The 25,023-nt window shown below is 53.2% G+C and overlaps 11 protein-coding genes across 11 annotated transcripts; 4 read left to right on the plus strand and 7 right to left on the minus strand.

The window, feature by feature from the left end:
- Window positions 1–353: 353 nt before the first annotated feature.
- On the minus strand, window positions 354–675 carry CTAM01_00111 (uncharacterized protein; the record flags this gene model as incomplete). Its single annotated transcript, XM_060516165.1, has 3 exons — window positions 354–387; window positions 442–563; window positions 622–675. 3 exons carry the CDS (start codon window positions 673–675, stop codon window positions 354–356), a joined length of 210 nt encoding a protein of 69 aa, XP_060388791.1.
- Window positions 676–3,791: 3,116 nt separating this feature from the next.
- On the minus strand, window positions 3,792–4,613 carry CTAM01_00112 (uncharacterized protein; the record flags this gene model as incomplete). Its single annotated transcript, XM_060516166.1, has 3 exons — window positions 3,792–3,946; window positions 4,001–4,282; window positions 4,337–4,613. 3 exons carry the CDS (start codon window positions 4,611–4,613, stop codon window positions 3,792–3,794), a joined length of 714 nt encoding a protein of 237 aa, XP_060388792.1.
- Window positions 4,614–6,966: 2,353 nt separating this feature from the next.
- On the minus strand, window positions 6,967–8,634 carry CTAM01_00113 (uncharacterized protein; the record flags this gene model as incomplete). The annotated part of the gene is made up of 1 exon (XM_060516167.1): window positions 6,967–8,634. One exon carries the CDS (start codon window positions 8,632–8,634, stop codon window positions 6,967–6,969), a length of 1,668 nt encoding a protein of 555 aa, XP_060388793.1.
- A 1,352-nt stretch (window positions 8,635–9,986) lies between these two features.
- Window positions 9,987–11,165, plus strand: CTAM01_00114 (uncharacterized protein; the record flags this gene model as incomplete). The annotated part of the gene is made up of 1 exon (XM_060516168.1): window positions 9,987–11,165. One exon carries the CDS (start codon window positions 9,987–9,989, stop codon window positions 11,163–11,165), a length of 1,179 nt encoding a protein of 392 aa, XP_060388794.1.
- A 687-nt stretch (window positions 11,166–11,852) lies between these two features.
- CTAM01_00115 (uncharacterized protein) lies at window positions 11,853–12,562 on the minus strand (the record flags this gene model as incomplete). Its single annotated transcript, XM_060516169.1, has 3 exons — window positions 11,853–12,323; window positions 12,385–12,468; window positions 12,530–12,562. 3 exons carry the CDS (start codon window positions 12,560–12,562, stop codon window positions 11,853–11,855), a joined length of 588 nt encoding a protein of 195 aa, XP_060388795.1.
- Window positions 12,563–14,203: 1,641 nt separating this feature from the next.
- CTAM01_00116 (DNA-directed RNA polymerase II subunit RPB7) lies at window positions 14,204–14,906 on the plus strand (the record flags this gene model as incomplete). Its single annotated transcript, XM_060516170.1, has 4 exons — window positions 14,204–14,452; window positions 14,511–14,591; window positions 14,665–14,834; window positions 14,891–14,906. The coding sequence occupies 4 exons, from the start codon at window positions 14,204–14,206 to the stop codon at window positions 14,904–14,906; spliced, it is 516 nt and encodes a 171-aa protein (XP_060388796.1).
- Window positions 14,907–16,120: 1,214 nt separating this feature from the next.
- Window positions 16,121–17,267, plus strand: CTAM01_00117 (HpcH/HpaI aldolase/citrate lyase family protein; the record flags this gene model as incomplete). Its single annotated transcript, XM_060516171.1, has 5 exons — window positions 16,121–16,289; window positions 16,385–16,477; window positions 16,535–16,560; window positions 16,652–16,919; window positions 17,005–17,267. The coding sequence occupies 5 exons, from the start codon at window positions 16,121–16,123 to the stop codon at window positions 17,265–17,267; spliced, it is 819 nt and encodes a 272-aa protein (XP_060388797.1).
- A 180-nt stretch (window positions 17,268–17,447) lies between these two features.
- Window positions 17,448–17,921, minus strand: CTAM01_00118 (glutaredoxin-like domain-containing protein; the record flags this gene model as incomplete). Its single annotated transcript, XM_060516172.1, has 2 exons — window positions 17,448–17,576; window positions 17,715–17,921. The coding sequence occupies 2 exons, from the start codon at window positions 17,919–17,921 to the stop codon at window positions 17,448–17,450; spliced, it is 336 nt and encodes a 111-aa protein (XP_060388798.1).
- A 1,116-nt stretch (window positions 17,922–19,037) lies between these two features.
- On the plus strand, window positions 19,038–20,241 carry CTAM01_00119 (CORD and CS domain-containing protein; the record flags this gene model as incomplete). Its single annotated transcript, XM_060516173.1, has 2 exons — window positions 19,038–19,143; window positions 19,382–20,241. The coding sequence occupies 2 exons, from the start codon at window positions 19,038–19,040 to the stop codon at window positions 20,239–20,241; spliced, it is 966 nt and encodes a 321-aa protein (XP_060388799.1).
- Window positions 20,242–23,169: 2,928 nt separating this feature from the next.
- Window positions 23,170–24,235, minus strand: CTAM01_00120 (uncharacterized protein; the record flags this gene model as incomplete). The annotated part of the gene is made up of 4 exons (XM_060516174.1): window positions 23,170–23,431; window positions 23,520–23,666; window positions 23,726–23,998; window positions 24,072–24,235. The coding sequence occupies 4 exons, from the start codon at window positions 24,233–24,235 to the stop codon at window positions 23,170–23,172; spliced, it is 846 nt and encodes a 281-aa protein (XP_060388800.1).
- A 488-nt stretch (window positions 24,236–24,723) lies between these two features.
- Window positions 24,724–25,014, minus strand: CTAM01_00121 (uncharacterized protein; the record flags this gene model as incomplete). The annotated part of the gene is made up of 1 exon (XM_060516175.1): window positions 24,724–25,014. The coding sequence occupies one exon, from the start codon at window positions 25,012–25,014 to the stop codon at window positions 24,724–24,726; it is 291 nt and encodes a 96-aa protein (XP_060388801.1).
- Window positions 25,015–25,023: the final 9 nt, after the last annotated feature.

Below are 25,023 nucleotides of genomic sequence, written 5' to 3' on the forward strand. Positions count from 1 at the left end.
TGACACGTGGAGTAGAAACAAGTTGATCATCTACGAGCTTATTGACGAAGGGCTGTGTACATATTGTATAATCCAGTCTTCATTAGATGGTTGAAACTCACCGCCATGTTCAAGATCTGCCACAATGCACGCGTGGGAGGGTAATGTGTCAGTCACGATTATCATGTAGGGTATTCAGGCCCAATCAGTAGAGATTAGAATTCCATATTCTGTACGGCAAACTGTGACGGGCTAATATGCGCCGTGTAACTTTACAAAAGGGAGTACCTCAAAGGGATTCTCGTCTGTCCCAAAACGCCAAACCCACTCAATCTTACAAACTCCCTTATCGCCATACTCTCGTCACAAAGATCCTATTTCGGGGGGCTAGCAGGGCCACGAGTCCAGCTACAAAGGCGCATTAGTATGGGGTATATAATATAAGCATTGGGATCAACCTACTTATGCCACATTTGCCCGATGAATCCCGGCGCCGGCTTTGAATCTGTCATTGATTGTCTACGGGCTGCGTTGCCGTCGTGGCGCTTTTGGTCCATGAGACCTTGGAAGAGGGTTCCAGAGCTCTGAGGTTTACACGTGTGAGCAGCGTGACATGTGCAGCTGAATTTAAGGGGTTCTTACACGTCTGCGGCCGGTAGGGGAGACGGGGATATCAACGTTCTTGCTTGAGTCCATGATGACGGTTGATGTTGATGTGTGTGTGACTTGGTATCTAATCGAAAATGGGTTGTGGTTGTAGTTGTCAAGGCGTTTGTAGCAGTGTTGCAAACAATGATCGCGAGGATTTGAGGGGAAGAAGAGGAGGTATATAAGCAATCCGGCGTCACAGCTGGGTCGAAGCACCCACCACCTAGCTCGAGCTTCGACTTGCCATAGGGCATACGTTCAAGGTAGGTAGCTCGAACAAGGGCCCATGGTGATCCTGTACCACCCACACCCTGAGAATGACTTCACCAATGAGACCACCGCCCACTCCCCTGACACAAGGGATGCGGGAAAGCTTGTCGATGGGCCGGTCAGAACGATGACGGTGTTTACTCGTCTGTCACCATCACACGCTAAAAAGACTAACGCTACTTGGCTACGTGGGGAGCTACCATGCTAGTGTAAGGGGACTTGGGAACGGGGAACCCGCTCGAGGGAAAGGGTGCATCGTCGAATACCAGTGTAAGTAGTCTGCTGGTGTGCTATGGCTTTGTCAAGCACCGCTTCTGGCTGAGTTGGAGGACTGGTCACGAGGTATTGAAAGTAGGTACACTGACATGGATTGGATGAATGGTAGCTGTTAGTGTTAGACGTCACGGCAGAAGGTCGAGCGCTGGTGCTCTCCTCCCTCCATCATTTCTGCTGTGGTCTGCCGTCTTCTATCCAACGGGAAGTGCGTAATAGTCGATGGACAAGCAAGACATAGACCCCTAACTGCCCCTCGCTCTCGTTACCCCGCGCAGGTACATGGTCTGATCACACTGAGCCTGGCACGATTGATAGCTTGCGATGCGATGCCATGGCTCCCAGCTGGAGACAAGATGCTGGATTAGTCTGACATCAAGAGCCAGTCAGATGTCGTCGATCCTGAGAAAATGGCACGGTCTATCCTCTTTGAGCATTGAGTTTCCCGCTTCCCGAAGCATCTTGGAATTAGCAAGGGAGACCCCATGGTCGGAACGGATGACAATCGAGTGCCAGGCTTCGCTATGAAACCCATAGAAACATCTGAAGGGGGGGCTCGCTTCTTCTCTGCGGTGGGTATTGCTACGCTTGCTACGCTATGCATGACTGCGGCATTCTCCATGCAAGCCCTCGCGAATCATGAGCTCGACACGTGATGTTATGCCCAAACCGGTACGAGATCTACGTCCTGGTGCACATGTCATAGTAGCTCTGACGAAATGATTGCAGTGGATAGGTAAGCAGCCATACAGACAAGAGAGAAATGGGCAGAAAGGGATCATCGCCATTGGACATTCAAGCTGCGCCCAGTCTGGTGTGCTGCTTCTCTGCCACAACGATCATGTAGGTAGGTACGACATTGGGGACGTATGTACGGATCATCGTTCGTTGGCTCACGCTCCCGCCCACTCTCTCCACCGCGGAAGGCAACGATCGGCGGGGGAGGTGAGTAAAAGTGTGGGGAAGCCCGCCAAACGGCAACTCTGCCGGCGCGCCGCCCAGCAGCAGCCATCATGCGTCTAGACCGATGCAGCCTGCCATCCTGCGTCAGGGTCCTGCTGTTCTCATCGGGGCCCTCGTTTCGGAGGCACTCAACAACACGCGCAGCCAGCCGTTCTTGTGATACCTATCACCGTGGGTTGGGCTGGACTTGTGGTAGCTAAGAATGTCCACGCTTTTTGAACAGCTTTGTTCACCACCGACGTTGCAAACCGCATTCGGACAAGGTAGGATCCGGAAGACTCTTCCGCCGTCTCATTCTAGGAGACCAACCTGACCAGACAATCAGCAGACAGATGGATCGAGAAAGTCGTTCGAGTCAAGAACAGGAAGCCTCGATCACCGCGTCTCAATGGATGATGCCAGAGGATCCGCCGCGTCCCGCTGTTCTAGATTTCAGATAGAGCAGAGATTGACCCGATAGACGCGGCGGCGTGGGGTTCGCGTCAGGCATCGTCTGGTCATCTTTTGGCCCCGATTCTTGGGATTTCTTGGAAACGGCTAGGCCGTCAGGACCTTGCAGACTCGAGGCTTGCAGGAACCGGGAGAGCCAGAGGGCTGGAGCAGAAGCAACAGCGACAATGCCGTACCCTTGCCCGGCGTGTCACCCTGCTCCTCTGAAAGCAAACGCCCGCCGCTGGCTGTGCGAGTGAGTGGCTTGACGTCAGGGAGCTCAAAGGTAAAAAACGAAGCTAGATGATGGTCAAAGCTGAAAGATGGCGAATTCGGTTTATCGATCGCAGAGGAGGCTTCGATGGATGATGTAGGTGTGTGGGGAAGGGGAGACGGAGAGATCGGGTACCCACTACCTGGCATTGGCTCCCTTGCAGCCCCTCAATATGCGCTTATCTCAGATAGCCCGGTAGGGTGGCTGGCTATTCGATTATCGAAGAGTATGCATCCATTGCAACGACCAACGACGGTTCATCTCAACTTCTGCCCATCCATCCCTTCGTTCGCAAATCATTGCCATATGCAAACCAACCTGCGTTGATCAGCGAATTACATGGCTTTGGTACTCGATGGAAAAGACACAACTCGAAGGCAATATTGCCCAATTCAACATGCCTCTTCTTCGTGTACTGGACACAACGTCGGTTTGAGCTGATCTGCTAGGCATAATCGTACCGAATAATCAGCTGTTATCGATTCTTGCGCGGCTGGTCGGTACTATCCACTCATAAAGAGTATCACTGTGAGAGACGATAAGTTTTAAGGATCGACAGTTTTTATTGTGTTGTCCTGGGGGACATGTAGAAGAGAAGCTAGGTTGGTAAAAAATGATTAAAGACAAGAGATTAAGCAAGGCGAAAAGGAGCCGCTAGGACTCGCCAGATGCCCGCAACAAAGTTCAAAGTCCCCGGTTGATGTTGAATGATCACCGCTAAATCCCTCGCGTTCCAGTCCTTTCCTCTCAAAGTCTTCGGAAACTTTTTGGTATCATGCAGACCGCATGCTGGAAGTTGTGGGTGGAGTGATTGTGGAAAAAGTGCTTTGCGAGAAGCCCGGTCGACAAGCCGACGGGGCGTTGTCAATTATGCCGAAACTCGTCATGGGTGTGCAGTTCCGTGGCTGCAGAATACCTGCCCGAATGAGTTACCGGCCTGCGACGATTCTCGAATTTAAGCACGGCCACCGAGGAGGCCGCCGCCGAGGCCACCGAGAAGACCACCGAGGAGGGGTCCGAGAAGGCCGGTGATGAGGCTGAGGACGCCGCCAAGGCCGCCGAGGCCGGAGGTAAGACCGCCGAGGTCGGGGAGACCGCCAGCGGGAACGCCTAATTTGAAGAATCAGTAACTGTTCGAAGGTGAATGGCATAGACAGTACTCACCAGGAAGGGAAGGAAGACCGGTGCCAGAGACGAGAGGGGCAATCTGGGCCTGGATGGTGGCAATGATGGCCTGGATCTGCTGGAGCTGGGCCAAGCTGAGGCCGGCGGGGAGGCCGGAGCCAATGGCCGTGGCGTTGGCGACCTGGGCCTGAAGGGCACCGATCAAAGCGGTGAGCTGCTCGGCGCTGACAGCACCGGTGGGGATGGCGGGAACGGAGACACCGGGGATGGTGGGGATGGCAGGAAGGCCGGGAATCGCACCGGCACCGGGAACACCCTGGCCTTTTGGATTTTTCAGTTGAAACGGTTCGATCTACGAGCTCTTAATTCACTTACGGATGTTGCCAACAACGCTGAGGACACTGGCCAAGAGGCCGGTGAGGATGGCAACAACGTTGCTCGGGCTGATGGGGAGGTTAGAGAGACCAGGAAGACCCAGACCCGCCAGGGCGCCCAAGCCGGGAAGGGTGGCAAGGTCGATGCCACCAAGCTGGCGAGCCTCGAGCTCGACATTGCGCTTGGCGATGGCGTTGGTGTTGTCAACGTTGGCAATGGCAACGGGGTTGGCGGCGGCGAAGGCCAGGAGGGTGGTGAGGACGACAGCGGACTTCATTTTGATGGTTGGGGTTTCCGAAGAAAAGGGGGATTGGTTTGAAGAAGAAGTGATAGTGAGTGATCCAAAGACTTGAGAGTTGAGAGAGTTGAAGCGGCTGACTATCCTGTAGTGAAGGCGCGGTGTGATGATGAGAGAAGAGATATTACGATTTGGACGGCGGACGACGAGGCCTTTTATAATGAAATTAGGCTATCGACGAACTGAGGGATCATGGTGAGCTGTCTCTACATTGTCGTCGTCGGCGTTGTCGTCGATGAGCAGTCAGTCTGCCTTCCGTCTTCGTCGGCTTTGCCCTCGACTGGCCCACATCAGTGCCAAGGTCGCAAGAATCCTCAACGTGTGGTTCACGTTGATCCCCTGCTGAGCGTGACAGTTTCGTGAAGTTCCCGGCTACATTTCCCGCAGAGGCCCATCACAGAGGTTTCGCTTCGGAACCTGACACCGAGCCAACCATGAAGAGGGACCCTTGGGCGGGCACGAAAGGCCAGGCTCCTTGGCTCCTAGGGCCAAGGCGGTCTAGGGAGGGCGGGAAGTCTGAGGCCAAGCGCCTTTGACAGCTTCCTCCCGTCAAAGTCGACCAATCGCTGACCGTCGCTCCAGCCTGCGCGCTACTAGATCCGTCCTGTCATGTCTCTGATGGATAACTCAAACGTGAGACATATCCACCGGTGGGAGGATCGTGGCATCTTTCCTCCTTGCTTCCTCATTGGTGCCTTTCATCTGCGAACAGCTTGCGGGAATGAGTCCCACGGGGGTTCACAATTTCCGCCCAGACCCGATCTCCGTCACGGAAAGGCGCGAATCCCCATATCCACCCATATCCTCCGATGAGACACGAAAAGAATATCTCGGCCGAAGGCCTAGTGACGTTTGCGGGGGGGAGTTGTCGTGATCAGAGTCAGCTCATTCTTCGCCCGCCGTTGCTCCCGCCGCCGATCACCGGTAGGAACACATACCACACTACCTCTCGGATGATATGATGTTACGGCGTGGCTCTTCAATATCCGGCAGCGTCGAAGGAAAGTTGCCCCCTCCCGAAACGATCCACAGGAGATGATCAATGGAGCCCGCTTGCCAGGATATCCTCTCAAAAAGATGGCTTTCGAGCCTCTTACTGCAATTGTCTCTCCGCCTGGCCTTTGCTGCAACTTCTGCTTTCGTCGACAGGATACATAGATGGATGCAATCGTAATGCTTGTCGGAGAAATTCTTACGTAGGAGGTTGTGAGGTGAGAAAAACAATAAGTCTATTTTGTCTCAGCCTCCCAAAGCCTCTTAGCCTCAACTTGCCTCCTTTCCCGCTCTCCCTAACGGGAGCTTGCATTCCCGCCCAACCCCGTTTTAGCCGCCTAGACATAAGCGCCTAGAGCCGAAGTAAACTTGAGAACTGACAGCTTGTCTAGGGCAAGATTTTGAAAAGGTCTCACCAACAAGTCTGTCGAATCACGCTCCAGGCTTCCGCCATCTGACATGCTCAAGAATTCATCCTTGGCAAGAGGCGGTCGCGGGCCGACACGACACATTTCTCACTCTGACCAAGTCAAGTTGTGAATAATAACTCCTTCCGCCTCTCACGCCATAGCTCGCCATCTTAGATGCGAGACATTGAGGACCGTCATGGGCCGCAATAGGTAGTCGTGGGGCTGTGTCGGTTGGCTTGACTTGCCTGAGGTATTTCTCCAGCATATGTCGAATTCGCTCTTTGGAGGAGGGCTCCGCCTATGTTGGCACCAAGCCATAAACAGCCCGGATAATAAAATGAGGGACATGAAGTACGGGTCGGACATCTAGGAGGCTGAATCAACCATCCGTATCGGTCTATTGCAAGCCACGTCAGAATTCTGCCAAGATTTTGAGACGAATGGCTGTTCCTCACTTTTCTTTCACTCCAAATTCAACATTCAACACCTCTTTGCGTGAAGAAGGGATATTCTGAGAGGAATGAAGGCTGAACACGCACGTCATCTTAGCACGTCACTGACAAAGGGAGTTTACCACAATCTGAGGACATTCAAAAAGAAGAGACATCTTGCTAATACGTAGGTGGAGGTGGTAATCTCAACCTAACTTACCGCCAGGAAACATGTCTGGCTTGACAGCTGTAACGTCACCCCGGTTGCTGTCACACGGCTGTCAACTTGGAGACAACTAAAAGGAGGTCACCAAGCGGATGTTGCATATCCATATTCATCTATCCCTGCCGCAATAACCGACAAATAATGTCTTTCGCCCTCCTTCACAGTGACCATTATCCAAATTAAGCAAAGGCTACTACTCTAGACAGATGGCACTTTGGCGGCCGCCCGCTCGTGAAGCACGCAGTATGATAGTGAATGTAGCAAGCAAAGACTCAGCTTCTTCCCTCCAAGGTAGCGAGTGTCTCCTGCCGAGCCTCCCATACCGATATTTTCTCCTCTTCATGCAGCAAGCTGCCGGGTCTCCTTTCAGACCGCCGATCCTCGTTGCCGGCATCCGGGCTGGAAGGGCCCAGAGACATTCCGACGACCTGGCCTGGGGAGCCTTTGACGGGGTTCGTGGGAGAGCGATTGCGAGCGGGGACTGTAGCAAATACAAGCTTCTTCCGACTGCCATCTCCGGGAATCCTTCGCCTGCGGGCCATCCCTCCCTCTTCGTGGCGCCGCTGCTCCTGGTCACGCCGGTCTTGGCTGCGTCCCGCATTGCCCAGTCGCGAACCCGCCTTCTCCTTCTCCTCCTCCACCTCCTCGCCAATTTCAATCCTCCGACGCTGCCCGAGCTTGGGATGTTTCTCCCGTAATTCCTCGTGTTGCCTCCGCACGTGGGTCCGTTTCTTGTCGCTGTCGCACAGCCTGCGATGAGCGCGGCCATGTGCCTCGTGGTCGTTGTGCGCTACGCGGTGCTGGTCCGTCTCCTCTCGTGCGAAAGGCGGCCCAGCCCCTTCTGAATCTGATGCTCCCGGATGACAAGAGACTCGAGAAATATTCCCTCGGTGTCCGGGATGCGGTCCCACAACTACCGAGACGTCTGGTCGAGGATGGCGTTGGACCAAGTGAAGCCCAGTGAGCACTTGCTCGTCATTCCGGGACGAGGACATCTCATTCCTTGTTGTGATTGTTGAGCAAGAGCGGGGGCTCAACTTGTCGAGCGTACTATTGGTTCGTGAACGACTGGAGAGATCATCTCGATCTGGAGGGGGAGAATGCCGAGCCTTACGTGACTCCCCAGTGTGTCTTGCCGCAGTCACAAACATCTCATCCCTGGCGTCTTCTCTACAAACCTTCGGCTGCTTCTGAGAACCCTTCGCGGTAGTGGGAAACATTGCGAATCTGGCATCATCTACGAGACGCATCAGAGCTTCCATCTCCTCAGCCAAAGGTCTCACCTCGTTGGAATCAGATCTCCTCAGGGAACAAGTCTCGCGATTCAACCTGCACCCAGTCATTGATCTCCTATAGATGGCATGTCGAACAATATCTCGGCGTGCGTCACAACCCGTCTCGGTGTGACCAGTGTGATGAGATGATTCAGGCGTTCCGCTTTCTCGTACGATCTTGGGCAGCCGGCGAAGGTTCGAAGGGGTCTTTGGCAGGAACCACAGGGCCACATGACCTCTTCTCGGCGTATAGCCAAAGAAGATGTGTGACGACGCGGTGATCCCTTCTCGCAGGGACTGAAGTATTTGCAGGGTGCCATCGATCTTCTGATAGATGACGATCCTCGTTCTTTCGTCGATCCACGCGTCCGTATATCTCCCTGCCTTCTGCCACCATACAGGCGCATGAACGTGACTGCTTCGCCGCGCTGTATCTGTTGACTTGTTCTCCCATACTCTCTTCCATTCATCACCCCATATAGTCAGCTGTTCATGAAGATCCTCGACAGCCCATTTTGCGCCGTTGGGCAACTTATTGGAGATCGCGAAGCGTCGAGGACCTGACGTGGACGCTCTTGGAAGCTGAATTTCCCCTCTCATTCTGTCGTAAGTCACCAGGTCTAGAATCCGGGAATCATGTGCATCGAGTAGCGAATGAGCTTCCATTGTGTGTTGTTGCCCGGGTTGATTACAGGCAAAGTTGTGATAGTGGCTGGATATTTGGCTGGATATTCCGTCATAGACGGGATCTGAATGGCTCTGCTCCATCTATGCTGCTGTTGGAGTTTGCATTGGCCGTGGTGTACCAGCTTCTTGAGAACTATTGCAGTTGCCACTCGATGAGACATGCTGGCATACGAAATGAGGATATATGCAGCTAGGTTCGATCAAGCGGCTGTGAAGAAATTGGGTGTCCTGAGCTAGAAATACATTTGAATCTGCCTGGGAGGCTGGTATCAAGATGGACTATCATAGGATGAGAAGACAGGGGAAAGGGTGACCAGGGATTTCCGTAGGATTTTCGAGAAAGGGCTTAACAGTCTGGAACTTTCTTGGTGTAATCAAAAAAGACAACTGTGTGCCTAACCATGTGAACTATGAAACTATAGAAAGAACGTCGAAAGGACGCGACTGAGAGAACTAAGCTACTGCATTAGGCCTTCTGTTTTCTTGATGATTGGTCTTCTTCACAACTAGGAAAAGGTCTCTTGATCAATGGAAGCGAATATTTAAGGCAGGCTATGTTCAGAACAAAGAACTTTTGTTACACCTAGTCTTGACTACTTAAAGAGGTTCGGTTACATAATCTTAAGAAGTCATTATGTTCAATACCCGACAAGCATGTAAGCATGTAATGTAGTAGTAATGGCGCTTCTTCGTTTCCAAAGTCAGCTGCACGTATTGTGATAAAGGTGGTAAGCTGAATATTTGCCTCGAGCTTGAGACGGGAAGCAAGACTCCGAAGTACCATAATTGTTTGTCGAGGTCGAGTTGAGTCGCTCGATACCTTGGTAGTAGGCAAAGTTGATATGCAAATGACTCACTTGATCAAGTTATGAAGGAAAGTCGCAGTCGTATGTAAGACTGCCTATCATAGTCTTCACTTATTACAGCAAGTTCGAATTGTGAATAGATACAGGTGTTCAAAGTCTCTTGTGTGTATTGTGTCAAAAGGCTTGGATTCTCTTGTTCGAGGCCACGGAAACAAAGGGATTATGCCAAACAACGGCTGTGTGCATTGTCGTGAATGAAGAGAGTTGCAACAAATCTCATGCTTACCCTTTGTCGATGATCTTTGATCGCGAGTAAAGACTATATTGTGACAGAGTTATATAGAAGTATCCTGAACGAGAGAGAAGTCAGAGCCGGAGAAGACAAACCAAAGCAACCAAAATCACTTATATCACAACAATTGACATAACCGAAGACTTTCCCGGAGTAGGTGGACACACTTGAGTCTCCAAAGCCAGCATCACGTTCGCCATCGAAGGCAACTTCATCCAATAGGAGTAGCAGCAATGTGCTTCGCCAAAACGATTTACACATGCCAGCACCAAGAACGAAAACGCGTAACCTGCCGCAAGACATGGCGCCATCGAGCGGGCTGGTGCTTCCGCCCAGTCCTCTCCTTCTTCTTCGGCGACGCCCCCGAAGAGCCCTGCAGCGAGCTCCGCGCCAACGACACCGTCTGGCCCAACGTCACCTGCCCAGAGTGCCGCACTGCCGAGGAGACCGGGATCGCCACCAAGGGCATGGTCACTAGTACGACCACGACGAACAAGTACCGCGAGAAGCTCACGCCAGCGGCGCTGGCGGCCTCACGGCGGCGTAAGGAGGAACAGGATAAGAAGGAGGAAAAGATGCGGACAAACTACTGGTCGATCCAGGAGGACTACCAAGAGGGGTTGAGGAAGCGGGAGATGGAAGAAGCTGCTCGACTTCAGGGCGGTGATGCTTCTCTTGTTGAGGGGAGCGAGAATTATGCTGATAGGCCTCTCCCCGCTCTTCCTACCTTTCCTGCTGCTTCGGTTGGTGACACTCGCGGGGATCCGGGATACCAGGACCCACGACTCCGTTCCAAGAATATGTTCCCTCCGCCACCGCCTCCGCCTCCTCCATCGACGCCCGGGAATAAGAAGACTACTAAGAAGAAGCGCAGGAGAATGGAACCGAGACGTCTGCCCACTGTAACCAGTACTGGTAGCCCGATCAGCAAATCATCTCGACGCTCACAAGAGCAAAAGCGACGATGCTCAGAAGACAAATGGAGACAACACCCACAAGAGAAAAAGAGACGGCGGGTGGAAGAGCAAACAAGACAGAACTCAGACGAGCTAACGAGCCAAAGTTCAGAAGAGGGCCCATATGAACGACCGACAAAGGAGAACCGCTACGGCAGAGACACGGCCTCGGGTAGACAGGCCGCCGACGAGGCTATCCGGATCATGAAGGAAGCCGATGGGCCATCACCGGCAAGGCAGTCTATCGCCGTGAGAAGAGGCAGGGAGATGAAGCAACTGGCCAACAGCTATCGAGAGGAGCGGGCCGCTCCGTGGCCCGAGGAGCCGAGTATTCAACGACGTCCCACGCCCCCGCCGTCGCCGGGGCCGGAGAAGGCGGCAAAGAAGAGTGGCAAGCGCAAGGGCGGTTGGAACCCGTTTGGTAACAAGGATCGCCGAGACGATGTGACCCATTAGGGGAGAGGCACCCGCCGCGAGGTTGTTTCTGACGCTCGTTCCGACGTTCAGTCCTTTGTGTGTTGTGACGCGCGCAAGATAGAGAGAGGGAGAGATCACCATTCTTAGGTATACCTTATGATGCAAAGAGACGAGGTAGAGGGGGAAGGATGAAGGAGATTTGGTGAGTGAATGCTTCATGTTTGTTGAACTATGTATGTGTTTTGAGGGGTTTCCTTGTTTAATTGACATGGACAAATAGAGGCTTCTTTCCCTTCCCAAAAATAAGAAGAACACGATAACCGAAAGCAAGCAACGCGCAAAAGGGGTCCGAATAGGAAACTCCTTTCCGACCATAAAGTATTGTAACTCGGCCGGCAACAGATCCAACGATTGACAATCTGTATACGCGTAAGCTCAAATTGGTATATGATGAAAGTACTCCGCCTATGAAGTGATGGCTCCTGCCCGAATGCTTCCACGCCGTGGGGCCTTAATCCTTCAATATCTCTTCTGTCCGCCCGTGGCCTCCCTGTGATGGCTTCTCAGCCTTCTTAAATTTGCTCATCTCTGTCAGTGTTAGTTAGGTAGGCGGAGTAGTAAGCACTTGGCCAGCGCTTGTAGTCTTTCCGATAGGTGTGTGAGTTTGGTTGAATTTACATCGCAAGACCGGGTAAGTATTTTGTCATCGGCTGGTCTGCAAAGACTTCATTGGGCCTTTCCGTTCTTGGCGTCGCCGTTCGCCTTGGAGGCTCTGAACTTGACAATCTCCTTCTCGACGGCCTTGTCAACGCGGCCCTTGAGCTCCTGACGGTACCCAAGCTTGAACAGGAACTCAAGCCAAACAAAGAGAGGGGCCAGGAAGACAGCCTGAACCAGGTTGTCCAACAGCGCCGGTGCGCGCCCCTCGAAGGCGCCGTGCCCGATAAACTGGAAGATCCAGCAGGCGATGTGGATGCCGATGGCGGCTTGGTTGGTCAAGGTAGGGTTCTCAACCCTGAAGTGGTTGCCAGCGGCAGTGGCGGCCAAGCAAATGACGGCCAGGAGCGTGCCGGCAACAGGTTCGAGAAGAACATACAGACCACCCCAAGTCAGGGCTGCCAGTGTCCCCAAGTTAAGATCTAGATTAGGGACGGTGAGCCAGCTAGGGAGTGGAATGAGAGTTCCTGTGTTGGTGGCCTGGGGAAGTCTGTATGAGCTCAGATGAAAAGACTCGAGTTACATCTCATTGACTGCTTACAAGGCAAAATCCGGAAAACAAGATGATGGGCACACATGCCATGTGGATGCCGATGTTGACGGTATTATGGTGGTATGCACCATACTGTGAGCTCATTAGCAACCATGCTAACGACGTACTCTGGAAAGTCGGACAGTTCACGAACAAAGGTCAGGTGTTTTTCCAAGTCTAAAGACATGATGGCGGTGAATTAAATGAGATGGTGCTGAGACCTGAGCCAAGGGCGATGTGGTGGACTGAGAGCCGAGGTTTGTTGCAGGATAGATGCACCAAGACGAGGCTGGCTGCAGGGTCGAGGCTCAGCCGCGGGCGGATCGGCAACAGCTGGAGCGTGAGCGGGCCGGACGGATTGGTTGCGATGCACTTTGGAACGGCCGTATCGATACCAAAAATTAGATTAGTCGCGGATGCACTACGGGCGACTTGGGAGAGAGTTGGTGATGTTGGCGTCGTTGCGAATGATGGAACTTGAGGGAATGCCGTCGTGTTCCGGACAGGGTTGCAATGGTGTTCATATGTGTCCCACCCAAGCACGTCGAGTTACTTTGCCTTCCGCCGAACCTTTGCGGTGCAAGTACCCGTGGGGCCGCTGGGAGCGCGTTTTTGCTCTTCGGTTCGGGGAGTTCGTAGGGATTCCACTGGATTTCCAGCAGTCCTGGAAGCGACAAGGTCCACAATGGCGGCTTCTGACTGGAAATTTGGGGGGAATGAGTCCACTAAAAATCTCTAAACGTGCATGCACCAAACATACGACTGATTCCCTCCGCCCAATCTAACGTCGTGCATTTGTCGTGTGAGCGCGTCGGAGGCTGGGGAGGCTCTTAACCGACTCTTCTGATTGAGCTTGAAGGGCATCCGGATGTCAAAACATGAAGCTGGCCAATTTTACAGTCCTCGTTGGATAAACAGACTGACTCCATGCGTGATCTGTGCCGCAAGCCCAAATTATGACGCCAGCTCCAACTCATTAGGGCTGGGCTCTCACATCCGCGGCCCAAATGGCGCCACTTGTCGCATCCTGCTGGCATCTGACAGTGCACTCTCCAGCATCGCAATCCACGAATGGGATTTGTCGCTCATTTAATCACTATTCAAGTCGCGCCTAAAGTACCTGCCTTCCAAGGTTCCCGTCCTGAACATCGCGCTTACCCCGGTTTCGGAGCGACGACCTTTCCGCCACGGGCCTTCCGCGCTAGCGCAGTGCTTTAGCGCAAGCGCGGTAGAACGAAGTGAAAGGTGTGGCTTGAGCTCCTGCCAATCCCACTTTTCCTGCCTGGGGCATGTGTAGGTGTGGCTGCCCGCAGGCCAAAAAATTCAGGAGCCACTTCTTGCCGTAACAAGGCCATCTCAGCCTCGTCAGGTTCATCTCAGGACAACCTCTCCGTTCACTACCCGTCGAGTCACAACGCTGGCGGCGCATCTCCTTCAGCGCACCACAGAGGAGATATTCGTCAAAATCCCGATTCCTCGCGCTTCTCCTTTATTCCGTCCTCGTGTATTTTCTTTCTCGGAGGCGTGTCGCGCGTTGCAACCCTCTAGCTTCAGCTTGTTCGCGACTTCTGACCCTACTCACCGGTCTGCATTTGGAAGCCGCGCATCGATTGTTTCACCCCACGCTTCCAGTCGTGTCACTCGATCGCGGATCGATTGAGACCACGTCAACACGGGCACTAGAATTATTCGCATATAATACGAAGAGCTTGGGTTAATAACGCGCCGACGCGTTGTTGGAGGCAGGATACGGCCAACATCGCTGACGACGACACGACGACGATCCGCTTCTCGCCTCCGAGCATTCTGCGCCTTGAAAGCCGTCACGATGTTCTTCCTCTACAACATGGAGCGCAGGGTCACCCTGCACCCCTCCTACTTCGGCCGGAACATGCACGAGCTGGTGACGAGCAAGTTGCTGAAGGACGTGGAAGGCACCTGCGCAGGAAGTTACTACATCATTTCCATCATGGATACCTTCGATATTTCCGAGGGTCGCATTCTCCCAGGCAGTGGCCTGGCCGAGTTCACGGTGGGATACCGAGCCGTGGTTTGGCGACCCTTCAAGGGCGAGACGGTAATTGCTATAAATCTGCCTGGCTTTGTCGGGGAAGCGGCTTCTGACATGAACCCAGGTTGATGCTGTGGTCTACTCAGTCAATCACCAGGGCTTTTTCGCCCAGGCGGGGCCTCTGCGGTTATTCGTGTCGGCACATGTAGGTTCTCGCTTCCGCGCTGGCCAGGCAGTACCTTTTCGTCGATAGCTAACCGCTGCTATTTCTTTATCAGCTGATCCCGTCCGAGATCAAATGGGATCCCAATGCGACACCGCCGCAGTTCACCAACAATGAAGATACCATCATTGAACCAGGAACCCACGTGCGTGTCAAGGTAATTGGTACGCGCACAGAAGTCGGTGAGATGTGGGCGATTGGCAGCATTAAGGAGGACTATCTCGGGTATGTCAATAACTGCGAAGCCTTGATTGGGTCTAACTCACATATCCTCGCAAAAGCTGCCTCCAGGACTAAACGTCACCCACGATGGGGAAGAGTAAGGAGACGGGCCACGAACGACCACGCCCAACGCGACCTATACAGGCTTTGGTCGGCGAGAGGTGGGTATTCGACACTCTACGCGAGTGGATCCTTGGCCGTTTATGGCAACAAGTGTTGCTACCGCGCAGAGCAACCCTTTTGGACGAGGCCCGGACGAAAATATCGAGAGAGTCGTCTTTGGGCCACAAACGAGACATCGCTACGCTGACCAATCTGCATCCGGGAAGTCAAACATAGAGAAAAGTTTGGAGAGAGAGAAAAGAGGGCATACGCATGCCTACATCGTACATGGCTGGCGCATTTTTTGCGATCCGCAGCGTCAGATCTGGGTTCCTGAAAGTTGTACAATAAGCTGTTGCTTTCCCACATTCAACGAAATAAAAAGAGCAAAGCTACGAGCAAACACAATGTCGCTCGGGTAGGCTTCTGGAGCGGCCATCCTTTGACGGCGAAGAGTTGAAGTCCCGAAAGTCTATATTGTGACCAGATTTGTGTTCTTTGTGAAGTTTCGAAGGTCTCAAGCTTGGACTAATTGCACGCACTTATCTAGGTAGGTACCTACCTTTCTGTATATACCTTTGGTGACATCAGGTAGCAAGCACCTGACGGGAGCTTGCTGTGGTGAGGTCGCGGGAGCCGGGAATTCGGCTAGCCCCGCCCAAACATACCTCTTCCCCCACGTTTCCTCCCTGGGTAAGGTAGCTCTGATAGACTAATAACCCCCAATAACATCCGACAATTACCCCGCCGCATGAATATCTCCGTCCCGTGGGTCTTTTTCACCCATGGTACGGATACTGTGGTGGGAATGGACCGAGTTCCTGTCCTAGAAACCCGCTTTACCTCCCCCGGCCCGCCTCTATCTGTTATCCGCGTGCATGCGTAGAATGGGGCGCCATGGCCGGCTTTCCCTCCGAAGAAATCAGTAAAGCACCCCCGCACTAGACAGACAGACAGACCCCTACGCGTATCTGACATAAGGCGCGGGTGACACATTGGGTTGGAGGGGTTGGTTCACATCATGAGCCGATTCCGGTGCTTGACCATGTAGTAAACCTATCAGAAAGGAAAGAAACAAAAGATTTGTATCTTACGTCGCACAGGAACTGTTGCCACTTGCAAATCATATAGACACCATCATTATAATTCGTCAATTTGCCACTTCACATTCGTGTATACAAACTACAATGTCGGCGATGCAAGCGGCCAACAAGCTCCGGACGGCCTTCACCAAGGGCGCCGGCCCCAGTTTCGGGTTGTGGCAGATGATTCCCGGCGCCAACGTCTCCCGGGTGCTTGCCCGGAGTCCCGGCGTGGATTGGGTCTTGGTCGATTGCGAGCATGGGAACATTGACGGTGAGCTTGATTGAGTTATCAGAGCAGTGTTGATGCTGAACGCTGAATGAGAGGATCAAGATGAGAAGCTGACTTGTTGGTGTCCTACTTCCCAGATGGCGCCATGCACGATGCCGTCCCTGCCATTGCGGCGGCTGGTGTATCTCCCATTGTGAGGTTGCCGGACATGCAGAGCTGGATGGTGAAGCGTAAGGGCATTACCCCTTCCTCATGACTGGGGCAAATCAGACTAACCACATATTCAGGTGCTTTGGATTGCGGTGCTCACGGGGTAAGCAGACAAGCCTCATGTGAACAGAGAGAATGTTTCATTTACATGAGGTGTTCGCAAACAGAAGAAGCTTGGCTGACGTTTGAAAAAGATCCTCGTTCCGCTGCTCCGAACCGCCCAGGAGGCAAAGGACCTGGTGCAGTCGGCCAAGTTCCCGCCGTGGGGACGACGTGGGTTCGGGTCGCCTCTCGCCATGGAACGCTTCAGCCCGGCGCCCAGCATGACGGAGTACCTGCAGCAGGCCAACGACAGCCTGCTGACGATTGTGCAGATTGAGACCAGGGAGGCTCTCGAGTCCATTGACGAGATCGCGGCGGTGGAGGGTATTGACGCGCTCTTCATTGGCCCCTTTGACCTTGGTCAGTTTATGCCATCCCTTGAGCCATGCACTTTGGGCCGCTTGTTCACTTGAAGTTGGACGATCTTGGCTGACCGGCATCACAGGAAACAACATTGGCCACCCAGTGATTAACGGCGTCATCGAAAAGGAGCTGAGCGATGCTATTGAGCGCATCCTCGAGGCGACGCACAAGGCGGGTAAGAAGGCCGGCATCTTCTGCACGAGCGGCGAACAGTCCAAGTTCTTCGCGGATAAGGGGTTCGACATGATTAGCGTGGCGACGGATTACACGGCATTGCAGTACACAGTCTCGGAGTCATTGAGCATAGCCAGGGGAGGGGCGAAGCCGGCCAAGGGTGGATCGTAATGAGCGATATCGTAGGAGATGCCTAGAGATTCTCGAGAGTAGAAGGGTATCGAATATGGTAGAGGAGTAGGCTGTGCTGCTTGGTTGGTCGAACTCTTGGCTCGCCTGCTGGCTACCTCCTATGAGCCAAGCAACGCTGCGGCCGCTCTGGATGAGTAAGAAAGACGATCTTCACAGAGTTTACTTTTCTCCCTCTACTTGATCCATCTTGGCTTCGATCTGATCTGGGTCGAATCGATGCATGAGCTTGACAGCTTTGCCCACGAGTTTGACATCCTCCTCAGGGGCCTCGGCTTTGCTAATGTGGATCTGGGGTAAAGGGGCGCACGTCAACGGATTAGAAAGGTTAAAGGCTCACTTTTGCAGGAAACTTTTGCGAAGGTGGATGTGCATCATCGGATGGCCTCCTTTTCATCCCACGCGGCAAGGAAAGAAGGATGAACTTACCACGGGCACGTCGAAATCGTAAAGGTCCCTCCACTTCTTGTTCTCTGGCTTCGTGATGACGACCTCCGTGTAAGCAAAAGGCCGGCGATCCCAAACGTTGGAGAGTGCCGATTTGGCCCGCACGCACAAGCCGCACTCATCGCGGGAGAAGAGGGTGATCCGACATGGTTGGACCTTTTGAAATAAGCGTCGTGTTGGCGCAAACATTTTTATGATTGCTGCAGATCAAATTGCAAGTCTGCTGTGGACGTCTCGCGATTAACTCGAAATCTGACGTTTATCCCACCGTAGTGTGTGGGCACAACATACTCTTGAACCGAGAAAAAGAAGGAGGCTCGAAGGCTGTGAAACAGCCTCGTTCTCGGTCAGCTGGGAAAGGAAGACGAGGGGAGGAGAGAAAGGATAGGAATGTCAAATATGACGACTGGTACCAGGGATCAGGGTAGGTTGATGTTGGAGTTGAGTTGGAGGGGCGTACAATGTTTGTGGTTGTATTTGAGATATGTCTGTGAGATTCAAAGTGAGATGATGTGACCTGCCAATGTCTGCCAGTTGCGAAGGTGTGGAGAGAAACGCCCGTTGGTTATCGTTTCGAAATAGTCCGATTGATTGAATGGTTGGATCCGCCACGAAGAAAGCAAAATTGCTGCTCGTCCCAGTCCGTCTTGTGATGATGATGAAATGGGCAAAAAAAGGCAAAAGTGTGGGCTGAAGATGTCTGGTCTTTTTTGGGTCGTAAGTTTGAAGTTTCCGACTGAACTTCCACCCCGGCCGAGTTGCAACTCTGAACCTGCAAGGACAAGGCCGGATGTAACCTGTCATTGTCTTCGGTCAATTCTTGCCGAATGTGGTCGCATTACGGACGTCTTCTTCAGGAAGGCGGTCAGGACTTTGAAGCACCCTTCGTTATCCATCTCCGGCGAATCAGCAGGAAGATTTGGCGGAGCTTGTGCCCAACATGCATAATTTTGAGCCGCTAAATCGCAGTGACGACGACCCCTGGGAAATTCTGGAATCCTGGAGAACATAGCAACCCCTCCATCGACGACAACCACCCCTCACTCATCACTTCCACTTACGGGGGCCCTTTTCGACAATTTACATCCTGCCAGACCCGCCGCCTCTTTCATCCACACCAATTCTCAAACGTCACCCGTCGTCAATCTTGAATCTTGTTCATCCTTAACAATTTCTTTCCCCTTCCTTCCACTCCAATTCCTTGGAGCATCACTGTGTGTCCAGCAAACTTCGATTGCATCTCACCTCAGCACGCGAAAACGGTAGCGAAAGCCAAGCAGCATAAGCTCATCCTGCCAGCCCATCATGGCAGAAAAGTGCGTCCACCAGGGCTGCGGCAAGCTCTACTCTGATGCTGAGGAGCCATGTGTCTACCACCCCGGTCCTCCCGTCTTCCATGAAGGCCAGAAAGGTACTCACTCCTAGCCCCCCAATCACCATACAAACTCTACACAAGTGCTACGCCATGCTCAATGGAGAACGCGTCCTTCCCGTTCTTGTCCCGTGCGGATGTCATGGGATTCCCCTTCGTTCGTCCAATTGCACCTCTCCCATCCCCTTGCCACGAGCCCCGTTCAACCGCAATCAATCGCATTGGAAACATTTCACACGAGACACCGCGGCTAACCTCATTCACCGCTACCAAACAGGCTGGAAGTGCTGCAAACCCCGTGTCCTCACCTTTGAGGAGTTTATGGCCATCCCCCCCTGCACAACCGGCAAGCACTCCACAACCGACCTCCCCCCAAAGATCGAGCAGAAGCCCCAAGCGGACCCCGCGGACGCGCCTTCTCTCCTCGATAAGCTCGCATCGGCAGCGGAACCGGCACGCAAGCCCCTCTCTCAAGCCACAGCCGCTCCCTCCCCTCCGCCTCCACCCCCGGAGTCCGAGTCCGACGACGCTTCCCTCGAGATTCCCGACGGGACCACCTGCCGTCGTAAAGCCTGTTCGGCCACCTACCGCAAGGCCTCATCGCGCGATGGCGAATCCTGCGTCCACCACCCCGGTGTCCCCATCTTCCACGAGGGCTCCAAGGGCTACAGCTGCTGCAAGCGCCGTGTTCTCGAGTTTGACCAGTTTATGAAGATCGAAGGTTGCAAGACCAAGGGCCGTCACCTGTTCATCGGAAGCGGCAAGAAGAAGAACGCTGCGGCAGCTGGCGGCGAGGAGAAGCTCGACACAGTCCGCACCGACTTCTACCAGACCCCTTCTACTGTCATCGCCTCCTTCTTCCTCAAGAAGATCGTCAAGGATTCGGCCAAGATCGAGTTCAAGTCGCAATCCATCGCACTTGACCTGCCCACCTCAGACTCGCCGCCCAAGCGCTACACCACCGAGGTACCTCTGTTTGCGCCAATCGATACGGAAAAGTCCACCTTCAAGGTGCTTGGCACAAAACTTGAGGTGAACCTTGCCAAGGCCGGCGGTGAGTCGTGGCCTGTCCTGCGCAGTGATGACCGTCTCACTGGTGAGATATTACAAATCGGCAAGGCGGGGCGCTTGCAATAGTTCAAGACACCACCACAGGTACGGACTTACACTCTCGCGCACTCGCGTTCCCCGGGAGAGCATTCATGCGGGCTATCGGAGTTAGATGGTTACAAACCCCAGGAGAAACGTCAGCTAAAAGGGATGTTGAGATGACGCGAGAGAGAAGCGAATGAGGAAACACGTGTGTGAGACACGGGCGACCTCTAGACGCACAGAAGGGGAAAGAAAAGAAGAGAAAGAAAGATACACCAGATACCTCTAGATGGGTATGTGAGACATTCATGTCCCACCCAAGGATGCGGTAGCTACTGTAATCCAAGAAAAAACCGTAAAACAAGAAGAAAAAGTTCAAGACATGCTCCTTGGCCCTGACCCCCTACTACTCGTAACTTCGAGGTTCCTTTGGCTCTTCTGTTTTTGATGACGCCTCTGACTCTGCTGGAATGCGTGCTATCTATCTGCCATCTGCCTAGCCAGCCCCATTACCGTGCGGCGTGCTCAAAGGTCATGCTCTGAGAGGCCCGGAGGAGGACAAGGCCTTAGGCCTCGGAGGGGGGATCGACTCGAGCCGTGATCTGGTATGTGCCACGGCATGTGACCAAGGGTCTTGGCAGACAAAACGTGATACGCGGCCCCCTCCTCTGTTGACTCGGTGAAGATCCGTGTGAAGTGGTAAAATGAGTAGCAAGCTTCTTCTCTCTTCCAAAAGATCAGCCTCGCAAGAGAGCGGCCTCCAACTCTAACCAAACCACCCCCTGAGAGCACGAGCACAAGCACGAGCACGGATCGTTCTGTCCGTCCGTTCAACCCCAAGACAGAATACAGAAAGAAAAAAAATCAGAAACGTTCTCGCCGTGTGTCACCTTGGGCCTTCTTTCCTGCTTGATTACCATGGTAGACTCGCGCTTCAGGATTTGTTCTAAGAATACTCGGCCTAGAAACCCGTGCGCTTTCCTCTGTGCTCTTGCGACATGGCCGCCCGCGGCGTCAAGTTCACCACTGAACCAAAAGATTGTCCCCCCCTTTTTTTTTTGTTGAGATGACGGAAGGTGATGATCCGTGGACATATCTCGATGTTCTGTTAGCAGGCCGTGAACATGTCTTGGCATTCGAACCGCTGTCCATTGCGTCTTTTGGCGGTCAGATTTCCTTTCCTTCTTCCTTTCTTCTTCTTCGATGAAAAAAAAAAGGGTCCCACGTTGTCTAGCTATGGTTGCACTGCCGCCTTCGTTGTACTTGCCTAGAGGCTAGAGGCTAGAAGACTAGAATGTGCCGCGAAATGCTGTCTTGCCAAGCAGTCGGAAACGCTGCTAACGACTCTGGTTGCGCGCGCGCATGGGGGGTTGGTTCACCAACAATCACCAGAGACATCACTTTACTTAGTCTGGAAGATAAAGTTGGCGATCATCATGACGGGTCCTTCAAGTGCCGGTGGACGGTGTGCACCTTACTACTTAGTGGCTGGTGCCAAAGCTTGCCTTGTCACGCTTGTAGTGTACGGATAGTTGTCCGTGTGTGGGATTTGACAATTTGTGTAATGCTCAATTGGCTTATCTGATTTCCGCAATCTACCTAGTACTCTAGCCAAGGCCAAGCTAGCTAGCTTCAACCGCCCCTTACGGAGAGTTTTCTCAACAGCTTTTTTCTTGTGAAAGCAAACCCGAAAGCCAAGATAATAGGGGACGTGAGTACCCCCCTCCGGCAAACCACAAGTGTGTGTGTGTGTGTGCATGTGAGAGAACAACACACACCAAGGCAGTTCCCGGAGTCCCGATGCAGCTCTACCCGCAAACTAATACCGACGCTAGTGACAACACCCCTGGCACGACTGACATATCAGATAATCAGTCAGAACGAAAGGAAAGCCAGGGGGTGGGGAATTTTCAATGACTGAAAAAAAAAATGGAGAAAATAAAAAGTCTTGGCTTGTTGCGGCCTGATGCAATTGTAAAGAAAAACAGATTGATAAACCTTTTCCAACTCCGAGCCTAGCTGCCCATACAGCCAAACTTGCCAGGGATGATGGACGCAGGCACACGAAGCACGGATAGTGGTGCGCGCAGCACACACCGTCCGTATCTAGTGTCGAGTCAACCACCCCCCATAAACTGCATCACCCAAAACGCCAAGCCGGTGATGTGGATACAATAGGCATGAAAACATGTAGATTGGGAATCTGTGAGAAAAAAGAGGAAGAATAGGCAGGGAGGGCAAATCGAGTGCCGCCGCCGCCACATGAAGGTGGGAATTGTTGGAAATCGCAGAACGCATGCTTGGTAAAGAAAAAAAACGGAGTCCTCAACGAAGCGGAGTCCGTCACCCCCGCTGGACCGGCGTCCGTTGATGGAAACGCCCTTCCACTGCCGCGTCAGGATCGGCTTCGTGCTCCGCTTGGCTATTGCCACAAACTGGTCCGTTGTGGTAATACGGCCAAGACGGTGAAGTCGGCGCCCGCCCGGTAGTCAGGTGACAGTGGCTTTGCTCTCTAGCGCGGGAAGGGAGGACGTGTGCCAATGTGCCCGCCGGAGCTAGCAATAGACTCTACAGTCGTAGCTCTAGACCAGCCGCCGTGCCGCTCCCTATGTGGCAGGGATCACCCTGATAAGAGGCCGAAAAGGGATAAAGCCAAAATGGATAGGACGCAGGCCAGTGGAGAATAAGGCTTCAGAAGGGCTGTGCCATGACTGTGGGCGGTAACGGGCGTTGTTGGTCATAGTCGTCCAGATGTGTGTATGCGTGGTGTAAGCTGGAGAGTGTGGTGTAAGAGTGGTTATGGCGACCCGTTCTGCAGGGACGCAGCTCGTTTGTGCCTGGTGTTATGACGTGGGGTGTAGCCGTAGGCGGCTGATCTGACGGGATCTAGACTTTTGTTTTTGACTTCGCCGCACCAATGCAAGGGTGGAGCCTGCCCGCTGCGGGATGCAACGGAACCGGCGCCCCTCGCCCTCAACCCGTGCTCTTAGTTGCCGGGTTAGGAGAAGGCGCTCTCTCGTCCGTGCCATTGTAAATCAGCTGGAAGCCATCGCGGCGGCAGATAACAATGGGCTTGTCGTTGGAGCAGCGCCCGATGATTTCGCTGTTGTTCGGCAAGTTGTAAGGCACGGCGTCTTTGAAATGGATGATTGGGCCGCCGTCCATCGTGAGCCCGATAATTTCAGCTCCTTGAATGCCATCATCCTCATCAGAAGACTCGGCTTGAATAGTGTTCCTGTATCTCGTGTTAGCGCACATGTTTTCATCTTGGCGGGGGGAGGTTGGGTAGCAACTAATTTCCCGGGGTGGAAAGGTGCACGTACACTTGGCTCATGGGGAGCGTTCCGGCGTCGCTCATCTTCCTCTTTCTCGCTGACGCCTTCTTGACTCTTCGGACCATGCATGTGTGGAAGTAGTGGAACAAACCCGCGATGACCAAGACGGGTGTGCCGAGAGCAAGAGCCCATGGACTATAATGATACGTTAGCGAAAACATGAGGCTTGCAAGTATGGCAGGGAGGCTACACACGGGTTCTTGCGTTGTCTCAGCTGGTGGACAAGGGCCAGAATGACTCCGCATACTGCAATGAGAGATCCGACCTGAATCATGGTGAAAGTCGACCAGTACAGCGACATGAGGTCCTCGCCGTCGCAGAACTGCAATGCCATCAAGGTGAAGACCTCCATAATGACCGTCGCTAATGAGACGCAAACGCATCCCAGGTTGAACCAGATGCAATGCTTGATGGCTTTTTTCCTTTTTGCGTCCGTCTCGGGGAGTTCGCTCACAGCGTCCAATGTCCTGAACAGTTGGTCAGTGAGACTGTTTGAGGAAAGATGACCGTGAGACGCAACGGTTTTGCGGGGGAACTCACCGTGTGTAATTCCATGCTGCCAGGAATAGGATGAACAGATTGAAAACGAACAAAAGCCAGTACATGACATCGAACTGCCATCTATCCAAGTGAGATGCGAATCTGGCATAGTGCTCACACCGCACCGGGTCGAAAGGTGTAAAGTCTTCTTCGTTGGCCGACATCGTGACTGTTGTGTGCGTGTTGATCTGGTTGTTGGGTTGTAGAAGATGCTTTCACGTCTTCTTTTGAAAATCGTCTGGTGCTCCGGATGACAGAGCGTTGATGATATTGGCACTTGACAGATGGTGATGCAAGAGGCTCTGCTTCTTTATAGGTAAAGAGGCTCGTTTTGTAAAGTCACCGATCTGCAGGGTTATGATGAGTCGGTGCGGACTTGTCCAGGCTTGCGTGTGCGAACAGGGAGGCGCTTTCAGTCAGGCTCTGATGGCGGGCAGGGGTTGCCGTGGTGCTAAGTCTGCCGAGGGGCACCCCGGTGTGTTCGTGCAGTGTGCGGACTATGAGGCGAGGGGTGTATACTGAGATAATCTGTACGGTGGAGGTATAGACCAAAGCTCCTATGGCTTGTCAAGCAGAAATGTGAGATTAGCTCAGATTGAGATGGCAGAATGGCTCGTCACTGCCCAGGGGACTACTGCAGTTCTGCAGTCACCTAGAGGCCGTTCGCTCCACTCGGCCTTAGACCAATGTGTGGATCCAAGGCCAAGTTCAAACTCATCTTGTCACCAATGATGCACCGATGCTGAGTCGAGAGAGGAGGGAGGCCAGGAATAGTGCTTGAAACAAGACGATAGTGACAGCGTCGTCGACATGGCTGGTGGTGATCCGCATGTGGATGGCGATGCTGTCTGGGCGATGTCTGGGCAGTCTCTTGGCAAGATGCGCGGGATAGGACGTAGATTGCCGATCTGTAGGCGGGCCCTTGGTGACGGCGCATGTGCATTTGGATTGG

The sequence above is a fragment of the Colletotrichum tamarilloi genome (genome assembly GCF_030869305.1).
Source record: "Colletotrichum tamarilloi strain Tom-12 chromosome Unknown Scaffold_1.1, whole genome shotgun sequence".
Taxonomy (NCBI): Eukaryota; Fungi; Ascomycota; class Sordariomycetes; order Glomerellales; family Glomerellaceae; genus Colletotrichum; species Colletotrichum tamarilloi.